Here is a 12271-nt window from a genome sequence, read left to right on the forward strand (position 1 = left end):
AATGGCGTAAACCCGGGAGGCGGAGCTTGCAGTGAGCTGAGATCCGGCCACTGCACTCCAGCCTGGGCGATAGAGCGAAACTCCGTCTCAAAAAAAAAAAAAAAAAAAGAATGACTCTAAAGAGAGTAGAAGCACTTTTTCTCTCTGCCTCTTCCTAAAGGCTGAATATATCCTATTATCCATGGCCTGTTCAATTCCTTTTGTTAGGGATAGACTCCATTCCTCAAGCACCCCCAAGCTCTCAGAACCTGGGTAATCTTTGAGTCCCTGCTTAGAAAACACATACTTCTTCCATTCCTACCCATAGCTCCTTCCAATAAAGAAGAGGCTGAAGAGCTGAGCCCTTCCTTCCCCCAGCTCTTAGTAACGTAGCAACAGCCTCATATTGGATTTATACTTCTAGATAATCCATCTCCAAAATGCCTGCAGTCATATGCCTAGAATTGAGCTTCAGGCATATTGAGCACTATAGCTAAGCAGGAAGCAAAAGGATCCTCTCCCCAGGAACCACTGGAGCTCAACTGGATCAAGTTCATAGTAAAAAATGTTATGGGAGAAGAGCCCGCCAAATATGCAAAAGGGCAAGAGGCCAAGAGATCAGTGAGGGACCTCCTGGCTCTATTGGCAGTTATCATTGAGCTCCCAAAAGAACTAAGGACTGGATCTACTTTTATAAGGTAGCCTTTCTCTCCAGGAGGCTGCCCCATTTCAGGGATTCCAGGCAGTCCTACTTTCACTGAGAAGCCAGTCAGTCATTGAGATTCCTCCCCATATGAGGATCAGTTTTTCACATTTCCTTCTCTATCTTCTGCAAAGCTTGCTCCAACCTGATTATTTCAATGAGTGTTCTAGTGTTCTCAGCCTCCTGGCTGGAGTAGGGGCCAAGAGGCTGCCAGTTCTCACAAATGCCTCACCCCTTGTAAGGTATAATTGTTCTCCTTTTCCTAAGGTCTGAAGGTGTGGGGTGGGCAGTAGGTATTCATGGAACTCTACACCACCTTAACTGTATGACTCTGTATTCCAAAGGACAGTGTAAGCTTTACAAAAAAGGAGCAGGTCCCAGGTTAATAATCATGGCAACATGCTGGATAGCCACTAATGAGAGCTGCAGCTTGAGACTATGCAAGCACACAAATGAAATGACACAACGCATTCAAAGAGAACACGGGCCAATGGACTATCTAGCTAGGTGTACATACACAGAGTTTTTTATTTTCAATGACCCGTATGTCCACAACCACACCTTCAGCATGCACACTCTTGTGATGGATAGCCCAGACAGTCCACACCTCCTTCTCTCTCCTTTCTTCCTAAGGCAGGTACATGCAGATTAGGGTAATCTTTAGCTTGGATCCCTCCCCTAAGCTACCCTACACCTTGACTTTTAGAGGACAGAGGGATCTTCGCAGATCCCAAAGTATTCCCAGTGTCCTGGGCTATCCTGGCACCTGGCTTCTTTCCATCAATCTAGAGTTCTAATCCTTGGAATGACCTCTTTAATAGTAACCAAGAAAAAAAAAAAAAAGATCCCAACTAGATGGACTACTCTTTCCCTCCAAACCCAGTCCAGGTATCCAGATAGAGCTGAGGACTGTGCTTAAGCTCTCTATGCCAGCTCTGAGACAACGAGAAGGAGAAGGGGGAAGGGTCTTGCTTGAAGGTCCCTCACAGTTTCCCTAGAAATGGCAGATCTTAAGCCTCCCCACAAGGTAACAGCAGACCCCAAGCTTTCTAGGCTAACTATGTGATGTTCAAGTCTTCCTTCTCCTGTCTCCAGGCAACCAGATGCCCAGGAGAATTCCCAACACTGCAAAGCTACAATCACGTGCAATTCTTCCAAAGCCGTGCTGTGTTACTAGGGAAGAGTAAATTGTGCTCTATACAATGGAAATGGGACCCAGGTGTTACATATACAAAATAAACATTTAAAGAAATAAAAAGGGGAAGGGAGAGGGAGGGAGAGAGACCTTGAGGTTCTTAAAGAGTAGTACCCTCTCTAACTGGTTCAGGGCTTTGGTCTGCTCCCCACTACTTAGCTCCAGTTTGTTGAGGAGACATGGAGATATCTGCGAAAGACAGGCAAGCGCACGATTTAAACAGAGTGAAATAAACTCAGACACACACCAACAGGGCACAGGGCAGGAATGGGGATGGATGGCAGGGGAGAGGAGAAGGTCAGGTGCATGCACCACACAACTAAGGGTCATCTCCATAGGTAAGACCTCTTAGGGCTGCAAGCAGAATCCTCATCAGAGGCCTGTGAAGTCCAGGGCTTCAGTTCAAGATAGAAAGAAGCCATTCTTTTGACCACCATTCTTCTCCTAGCAGTTTAAGAACCCTTCGGTTCTTAAATGTCTGGAGTCAAGCTTGACTAATTTCTTCAATACAGACTAGCACAATCAAGAGCCCAGTCTAATTCAGCATTGAGGTAGGATTTGGGACACAGCCTCTCTCGGCCTTCTACCTGCGGATAAGGCTAAATCTTGAGGGGATGCAGGACTTTCATCTGTGTCAACAGAAATTTTTAGCCAAGACTGATGGGTACCATGCAGTCTCCATGAAGAACTGGCTCACCAGCTGACATGGTGGTTCAAAGACAGGCCAGAGTGGAAAAGCTGGGGAAGGGATATATCTGGGAGATAATATATTTCTCACTAAAGGAGTGAGAGCTACTTCTAGATTCCAAGCAAAGCATATCTTTGCAAAGCAAGGTTACCCCAAGGCATTGAAGTTGGGAGATTAAGGTTTGGATGAGGGACAGCAGATCAGCTCTCAGGTCATACCTTCTTCATGTTGGTCCCCACATAGTTCTTGGGTTCTTCTTTAAACTGAGGTAACCTATAAGATAGAGAATCCATCAACTGTCATTAGGGATAATGACAAATGTCCCCCTCCATGCCAGCCATAAACCAAAGGTGCTCTGAGCCAGAGCATGCCCTGTGTCTTAGAAAAGGCTACAAAAGAGAAGCAGACTAATTTCACCCTTTTCAGAGCTTCATCAAAGAGCCACAGGAATCGGGGGATGTGTGACATGGACAAAAGGAGGTAGTCGTGAGAGCAAGGTAAGTGCCCTTGGAGTGTGGAGGCTCTTTTTATCCTGAGACTGATTCCTTCCTGCTTATATTCACTTCGCAAATACTGCTGCCAAGAGATGGGGGGAGGGCAGTCTATCAAAACCCTAGGAGAGTAGGCAAAAGGGAAGAATTAACAGGCAGGTTGAAGTTTTGAAACCAGTAAATTTGAGCCTGAGGAGTAAAAAATTCTTTGCAGCAGGGTCCAAGGGCAGTTTAGTCTGTAGATAATAAGGATTATTATCTATAGATCTGAGAGCAAAAAGAAATCCCAGAGGAAGGTTTGAAGCCATTGCGTCAGCTCTTCTGTCTGTTGAAAGGAGGTGCAGGAAACAGGCCTAGTATGAAAAGGCCTCCTAGGCCCTAGGCTAAGGGCCTTACCTAAGGGTAACCAACCATCTTCGTTTGCCTGGGACTGAGAGGGGTTTGCCAGGATGCAGAACTTTTAGTGCTGAAATCAGGACAGTCCTGGGCAAATCACAATTGCTGGTCACCCTAACCTTGGCCCTCTCCCACAGAAATCAGGATCCCTTGAGTTTGGCTTCCTCTCTGGGTTCCCTTTCCCAGCTGCTACCTCCACAGAAACAAACACAAATTTGGGAAGCATAATGAGGTCTGCTGGCCTATACTAAATAACCCTCTGCCTCCACCTGAGGCCAAATCAGCTCCCTCCTCCTTCTCCCTTGCTCAGTAACCCTGGGCCCAGAGAACTACCCCCAATCCATAATCCCAGTGGCCTCTGATGTGGCTGTGGGTTTGGCCAGGTCCCTGACGTGGCTGTGTGGAAGCAGGCAGACTCAAGAGGCCTGGGCAGCCGGGCTGAAGCAAACAGCAGCAGGTTTACCTTGTGAAGAGCAGCTGCACCATGTCTACGAGAGTGTGCTCTGCGGATTTTCTCAATAACTCTGCACAGGCAAAAACAAATAACACAGGTGTCATTACTTGCTGTGCTATTATCAAGAGGGTTCTCAGAGCAGACTCCCCTCCAAACCCTGTTTACCAAGGATTATGCCAAACTTATTAAAACCAGCTCCAGCTCAGCCTGGCAGCCATAACTTTACTGGCCCACTAGGTGGCACTACTGAGTCAGGGAAAAAAGGGGAGGGATAGATGTGTTCCGGGGGGTTTGTAGGTTGGTGTCAATCCCAGAAACCCCAAGAGAGGGTGATTTGGTGCCTGGGCTAAGTCAATCTGGGATCCATCCCAACTCCTGCCCTGGCATAATGGGCTGAGGTCTCTACTCTAGCTTCATAATATTCAAGTACAGAGATTTCTTCTAGACCCCTATGATTGCATGAGATAGATGATGGAGAAGTCCTGAATTTTCCATCTCTCTGGGAAGACAGCCTCTTGTATTCATACTCAGACACTGGCCCCAGAAATGGTGAAGGGGCTAATATCCAAGCACCTACCACTGAGCCTCATTTCAAAGCAGATCCGGAAGCAAGACTGCATAATCTCACACACAGATTCATTTGTTAGGTGGGCACCCACTGGGGTTAGCAGCAGAGTCCGTAGAACCTATCAGGAAGAAAAAGGAATTACTGTGATAAACAAGGTACTGAGAGGTACTTGAGGGTAAGAGAGAGTGGTTAGCAAGAATGCTGACCTCACCTCAGCTTGGCAGAGAGGTCTCCAAGGAGCTCGTCCTGGGAATTGTTTCTTCACTTTTTATGACCCTGACATATTTCAGAACTCATTCCAGCCCTAGCCCATGAGCCCAAGAGATGGACGGCACAAATACAGTCTGCCAGAGGTACAAGTGTATTTAAGGCTTCTGGTATTTGATATCACTTCATATAAAGCTTTTACGGATTTTCCTTGGAAAAAGCTTTTACTTTGCGTACCCCAGCTGCTTGTTTGGAAACAAAGTAGCTCCCTTAAGCCCCAGTGAAGTCAAAACACAGCTTCATGCTGTGGGCAGAGTAAGTAGAGTCCGCGGCACCAGCCCCTGGCCATTAGCCTAATTGCTATTTCCCTCTCCCTTACCTGAAGGATTTTCATCAGGACAACTTCATCACTGGCAGGATCTGTGCCCACAAAACGAGCATGGGTGACAGCATCTGCCATGTTCTCCATGCCCTCTGCTGTGCCCTCATGGGTGGGATCTGCTCCAGCAAAAAAGGAAAGATTAAGTGATGTGGAGAGGAGAGAGATAAAAGGTAAGGCAGCCTGTCTAGCTTTGAGAGACAGTTTTTCCTCTCCAGTTCCCTAACCCACGACTCCTTGAGCTACATGAGAATTGCCCACAACTGAAATTTTTTTTTTGTTTTGAGACAGAGTCTCGCTTTGTCGACCAGGCTGGAGTGCAATGACGTGATCTCAGCTCACTGCAACCTCTGCATCTTGGGTTCAAGCGATTTTCCTGCCTTAGCCTCTCGAGTTGCTGGTGTTACAGGTGCCCGTCACCACACCCAGCTAATTTTTTTGTACTTTTAGTAGAGATGGGGTTTTGCCATGTTGGCCAGGCTGGTCTTGAACTCATGACCTCAGGTGATCCACCCGCCTAGGTCTCCCAAAGTGCTGGGATTACAGGTGTGAGCCACTGAGCCTGGCCCCATAACTGGTTTTAACAAGCTCCTCAACACAAAATCTACTGGGTAAAACTGGTTCTCAATTGCTGGGCCCACACCAAAAAGTTTTGATTTTGTATGCCCAGAGTGGGGCCTGAGAATTTGCGTTTCTAACAAGACCCCAGTTGAAGTTAAACACCGCCGAGCAGGGGACCATACTCTGGGAATCACTAGTATAAATCTACTAATTTCATAGAGGAGGGGCCTGGAAATAAGAGTTTTTGACTCAGAACAAGAACTAAGTAGGGTCAAAGCTTTGAATGCCAAGGCTGTGGCCTTTTCTCCTTTCATCTTTCAACACAGCTTCTCTCTCTGGTTGCTTTTGGAGTTTTGCGTTCAGGCGCAACTGAATTAGGGGAGCAGGAGGAGGAAATGAACATTCACTGCTGCCAATACTCATATCCGGGTGCCACGTGACAGCAGATCAAAGACCTTTTTTTGAGACGGAGTTTCACTCTTGTTGGCAGGCTGGAGGGCTATGGTGCAATCTTGGCTCACTGCAACCTCCGTCTCCTGGGTCAAGCTATTCTCCTGCCTCAGGCTTCCCGAGTAGCTGGGATTACAGGCATGCACCACCATGCCTGGCTAATTTTGTATTTTTAGTAGAGACGGGGTTTCTCCATGTTGGTCAGGCTGGTCTCGAACTCCCGACCTCAGGCAATCTGCCAGCCTCGGCCTCCCAAAGTACTGGGATTACAGGCGTGATGCCCAGCCCAAAGACCTCTTCTTTTAGTTTCATTCTTATTTAAAACAGTATGACGATGAGCAAGAATCCTGTTTCCAGATTAACAGGCATTAGGAGAGAAAAAAGATAAACTAAACAGGACTGGAGGTTGACTAGCTAGGGGGCAGGTGGCAGGGAGGATTTCAGCTGTACAGAATAAGAGGGGAGAAGCTAGAGGTCAGACAACCAGCACCATGCTGGAAATGAACACAAATACTATCAAGCAGGGAACTCAGCTCCCATTTCATTCATGTATTAAATAGCCACGAGAAATAGCCAAATAAGTTGTCAGCATCAAGGGTCTTGCCTAGCCCCTGCCCTAGGTCTGCTCTGAAGGATCCTTTCCAGGGCTGTTTAGTTCTAAAAGGGAAGCCTAAGTAGGGGGAAAGGGCAGGCATATGAAAAAGCTTTGCGAGTGACAGAGAAAGCTGCTCCAGAGATGGCACGGTGTAATGCAGGAACATGTCCTAATTTTAGTCACAGGAATTATAAGATATTATTGTTATTTTCTTTCTCTCTTTCTCTTTTTTTTTTTAATTGAGACAGAGTCTCGCTCTGTCACCCAGGCTGGATGGAGTCCAGTGGCGTGATCTCGGATCACTGCAACCTCTGCCTCCTGGATTCAAGCAATTCTCCTGCCTCAACCTCCCAAGTAGCTGGGATTACAGGTGCCCAACAACACCCAGCAATTTTGGTATTTTTAGTAGGGACAGGGTTTCACCATGTTGGCCAGGCTGGTCTTGAACTCCTGACCTCAGGTGATCCATGCACCCTGGCCTCCCAAAGTATTGGGATTACAGGTGTGGGCCACTGTGCCCAGCCCATTTTCTCTTTCTTGGTACCTGAAATCAGGGAGTTCCTGAGTCTAAAGCTCAGGGGATGGCTGAGAACCCAAACATGTCTGTAGTCCTAGCTACTGAGGAGGCTGAGGTAGAAGGATCACTTGAGCCCCAGAGGTCAAGGCAGCAGTGAGCCATGATTGCACCACTGCACTCCAACCTGGGCAACAGAGTGAACTCTGTCTCAACAAAAACCCATAAAAAATAAAAAGGCAGACTAGAGTGACAGGTCTTTGACAAGAACCATAGGCAAGGCTTGCTAGCAACCCATAAAATCAGTGGCACAAAAATTCTGGTCTGGCAGTTGTACGGGGCCAAACAAAAGGTCAGTCCTTGAAACAGGATCTAAAATAATCCCTGAAACCTTGGATCATAGGAGCAAGAGGTAGGAGTTTTATTCTAGAAGAGCAGCCTAAACCCTTCTTTAAAATGTCCTCCTCTTCTGGCTACTCTGGAACCAGCATCAGGGAAATCTGCCAATCCCATCTCCTTTGCTTTTTTGGCTTTCATACACTCCTTCCTGCTCTTTTTTTCACGCCCATTGCAATCACCACCTCCAGCATTCTCCTTTCCCACCACAGGAAACTCCAATGACCAGCTGGCCTGAGGTCTCCAATGACTAGCCTGTCTGCCAAGTCCAGGAAGGAGAGAGAGTAACACCAACAAGACAGCAGAGAGAAAAGGCACAGCAGCGGCAGTCACGGGAGGCTGTGAAGAGAGATGACCTGCAGGTGGTGCTCAGGGCAAGGCTGATTTTGTTTAGGAAAAGTATGAAGCTGGGACTAGGATGTCAGAGAGGCTGAGGCACCTGCTCAGAAGCTAGCTGGTACCCAGGATTCCAGCTCAGGATCCTGAATGCATCAGCTAAGCAAATCCAACATTTCTAGAATAGAAAAAGGGTTTTCTTGCCCTGAACTGAAGACTATTTTCTTTTCTGTCTAGCTAAAGCCTGAGCCTTATATTTTGTCTCCCTACTTAAGAAACAAAGACAGCTGCCTGTTTTCTATGTTCTTCATCCTTGTACATGGGCTGCCAATCAGGGAAAATGAATTCCCGAATTGAGTGTCAAGACCAACTAAAAAAGAAATCCAAAGAAAGACACCATGAACAAATTTAGAGATAAACTATAGACTAGGGGAAATATTTGGCCTAGATTAGGAGCAAATATTTATAATGCTATGATAGGCAATGGGTTAATATTCATACCATACAAAGAACTCCTACAAATTGACATGAAAAACAAACACAACTCAATTTAAAAAAGAAGTGAAGACAGGAAATTCAAATGTTCAGCCTCCAGGAAATAAAAACAACAAAAGGCTGGGTACAATGGCTCATGTCTGTAATCCCAGCACTTTGGGAGGCCAAGGTGATAGATTTAGCTCAGGAGCTCAAGACCAGCCTGGGCAACATGGAGAAACTCCATTTCTACTAAAAGTACAAAAACTAGCTGAGTGTGGTGGCGTGTGCCTATAGTCCCAGCTACTTGGGAGGCGCAGTTGGGAGGATCACCTGAGCCCGATGGTCCAGGCTGCAGTGAGCCGTGATTGTGCCACTGCACTCCAGCATGGGTGACAGAGCAAGACCTTGTCTCAAAAAATAAAAAGAAAATACCACTTTTTACCTACCAAGTTGGCACAAATAAAACTGATAATATTCAGTGCTGATGAGCGGGTAGGGAAGTAGAAATTCTCAGTCACAGCTGGTGGAAGTGTAAATGATGTAACCTTTTGGGGAAGCAACCTGGTAATAGCTATAAAAATGTAATATGCACATGGTCTTTAATCCAGAAATCCCAAGTTCAGAAATTTTTCATACAAGAGTAAAATTAGTAATAAGGGGCCGGGCATGGTGGCTCACGCCTGTAATCCCAGCACTGTGGGAGGCCGAGGCATGTGGATCACGAGGTCAGGAGTTCGAGACCAGCCTGGCCAATATGGTGAAACCCCGTCTCAAAAAAAAAAAATTATTAATAAGGACATGTGATCAAGGATGCTTATATTAGCATTATTTATGACTTCGCTAGGAAACAATCTTAAATATTAAGAATGAGCACATGAATTGTGTTATATCTATATTACACTATGGAAATTATAGAGTTACTAAAAAAATCATACAAGGGGCGACGGGAGAGAGAAATGGGGAGTTATTGGTTACTGTTAACTCCCCATTATGTTAGGTTTCTATTTGGGGTAATAAAAACGTTTGGGAAATAGATGGTGGTGATGGCTGCACAACATTGTGAATGTAATTAATGCCAATTAATTGTAAGCTGAAACTGATGGAAATGGCAAGTTTTATATATATTTTCTACAATATAAAAGAATAAATCAGATGAATAGTTATATCATGTACATTTAAGTTAATACTATCTAGGGTTTTTTTGTTTTTTTTTTTGAGACAGAGTCTCGCTCTGTCGCCCAGGCTGGAGCGCAATGGTGTGATCTCAGCTCACTGCAACCTCTGCCTCCCGGGTCCAAGTGATTCTCCTGCTTCAGCCTCCCGAATAGCTGGGATTACAGGCACACACCACCACGCCTGGCTAATTTTTGTAGTTTTAGTAGAGATGGGGTTTCACCATATCAGTCAGGCTGGTCTCGAACTCCTGACCTCGTGATCTGCCCACCTCAGCCTCCCAAAGTGCTGGGATTATAGACATGTGCCACTGTGCCCCAGCAAGTTAATATTATTAAATGAAAAAAGAAAATATGCATCACATAATCCTATTTTTATTTCATTTTATTCTATTCTCTTTTTTTTTTTTTGAGACAGAGTCTCGCTCTGTTGCTCAGGTTAGAGTACAGTGGTGCGATCTCTGCTCACTGCAAACTCTGCCTCTCAGGTTCAAGCAATTCACCTGCCTTAGCCTCCCAAGTAGCTGGGATTACAGAAGCCCGCCATTGTGCCCGGCTAATTTTTGTATTTTTAGTAGAGACAAGGTTTCACTATGTTGGCCAGGCTGGTCTCAAACTCCTGACCTCATGATCCACCCGCTTCAGCATCCCAAAGTGCTAGGCTTACAGGCGTGAGCCACCACACCCGGCTTTATTTCATTTTAAAAAGGGATGGTACTTCATTTATAAAGACATAGAAAAACATAAAGATTCAAACCAGGCTGTTAACACTATTTGCCTAAAGGAGGAGGAGGAACATTGAGAAAGATACAGGAAGGACAATTAACTTTTCTTTTCAATATCTCTTTATTGTTTGTCTTCTTATAATGTACATGCATTATGTCTGAAAAAATAACTTTAAAAATAAACCTATCCAGGCCGTGTGTGGTGGCTCAGGCCTGTAATCCCAGCACTTTGGGAGGCCGAGGCAGGCGGATCACGAGGTCAGGAGATCGAGACCATCCTGGCTAACACGGTGAAACCCCATCTCTACTAAAAATATAAAAAATTAGCCAGGCGTGGTGGTGGGCGCCTGTAGTCCCAGCTACTTGGGAGGCTGAGGCAGGAGAATGGCGTGAACCTGGAAGGCGAAGCTTGCAGTGAGCCGAGATCATGCCATTGCACTCCAGCCTGGGTGACAGAGTGAGACTCTGTCTCAAAAAATAAACAAACAAACAAACAAACCAACCTAACCAAACTTCCAAGAGTAAGGTACCATACCCTTAACTCTTTCCAAAGCATAGAGAAGCCAGAGTACCAAGGAAACCTCTTCTCCTGCCCTTCCCACCCTGTACAACTTGAGTCAGCTAGCAGATGAATAACCAGTAACAATCCTGTTTCTCTTCTACAAGAAAAGAAATGACTGGAAAAAATTTCCCACTATCACCAGCTCATTGCCTAAGGCCTAGGCACCCCAGGAAAGGTGGTAAATGAAGTGCTGTGGTCATGCAACAAAGCCTGAGCTCTTACCTATGAGTGCATAGGATAGAAACTTGTTGACAGAGGTGAGTGCCAGTCCAGTGATAGGGCCAGTGGTATCTTCAGAGCGAATCACTTCCAGAAAAGGACGAAGGAATACATTGGGCTCAATCTCTGAGAGTTCTGCAAGAAAATAAACAAAAATGAAGAGGTACCATCTAAGAGAAGCAAAACCCTGGAAAAAGGTTCTTGTTTGTGCCATGAGGCTAGAGGTCTTTGTTGTTGGGTCAATCTTCTTCCCTCTGGATTACCTTGAATCAAATCCCAGACACTGTATCATTTTATCTGTAACATTTTCAGTATGTAGATCTAAAAGATTAGGAATCTTAAAAAAAGAACAAACACACAATGTTATCTTCTTTTTTTTTTTTTTGGTGAGACAGAGTCCTGCTCTGGAGTGCAGTGGCATGATCTCAGCTCACTGTAAACCTCCACGTCCAGGGCTCAAGCCCCTCAGCCTCCTCAGTAGCTGGGACTACAGGCATCTGTCACCACGCCCAAGTAATTTTTTTTTTTTTTTTTTGGGACGGAGTCTAGCTCTGTCGCCCAGGCTGGAGTGCAGTGACTTGATCTTGGCTCACGGCACGCTCTGCCTTCCGGGTTCACGCCATTCTCCTGCCTCAGCCTCCCGAGTAGCTGGGACTACAAGCGCCTGCCACCACGCCCAGCAAATGTTTGCATTTTTTGTAGAGACGAGGTTATGCCATGTTGCCCAGGTTGGTCTCGAACTCCTGAGCTCAATGTGCCCGCCTTGGCCTCCCAAAGAACTAGGATTATAGGCGTGAGCCACCGTGCCTGGCCCATAATATTGTGCTTAAAGAGTTAACAAATGGTTAAAATGGTAAATTTTGCATTATATGTATTTTATCACAATTTTAAAAAATTAACAATAATTCTTCAATATCATCAAATATTGTGAGTCAATTTTCCATGCCTATTTCACCACCCTTCCATGATATAAATAGGTAACGTCATCTTGGGTAGAGCCAATGTGACCCTTAGGTCCCAAGGTGGGTTCCTGTCTTTATGTCCTTTGCTGTTATGGTCAGGGTCACTTCTCTTAGAGAAGAGTGCAGCATATTCCAGGAGGGTGAGAGGAAACTTTGAAGTTTATAGTCCCTTGCTGAAAAACAAGTTTAACAAGAACAAAAGGGCACTCTCTCAGTCATGGAGGCAGTCTGTAATCTCGGAA

General features: G+C 45.7%; 1 protein-coding gene across 1 annotated transcript in view; it reads right to left on the reverse strand.

Annotated features, from left to right (window-relative positions):
• Window positions 1-11281, reverse strand: part of GBF1 (golgi brefeldin A resistant guanine nucleotide exchange factor 1) — a 43874-nt gene extending 32593 nt beyond the window's left edge. Inside the window, exons 1-5 of the mRNA XM_011935579.1 lie at window positions 11071-11281; window positions 5061-5179; window positions 4484-4592; window positions 3916-3976; window positions 2784-2838 (exon numbers count right to left, since the gene is read on the reverse strand). Of these exons, the coding sequence (XP_011790969.1) occupies window positions 2784-2838; window positions 3916-3976; window positions 4484-4592; window positions 5061-5179; window positions 11071-11281 (555 nt within the window). The remainder of the gene's footprint in view (window positions 1-2783; window positions 2839-3915; window positions 3977-4483; window positions 4593-5060; window positions 5180-11070) is intronic.
• Window positions 11282-12271: the final 990 nt, after the last annotated feature.

This window comes from Colobus angolensis, unplaced genomic scaffold, assembly GCF_000951035.1.
Source record: "Colobus angolensis palliatus isolate OR3802 unplaced genomic scaffold, Cang.pa_1.0 Scaffold144, whole genome shotgun sequence".
Classification (NCBI taxonomy): Eukaryota; Metazoa; Chordata; class Mammalia; order Primates; family Cercopithecidae; genus Colobus; species Colobus angolensis.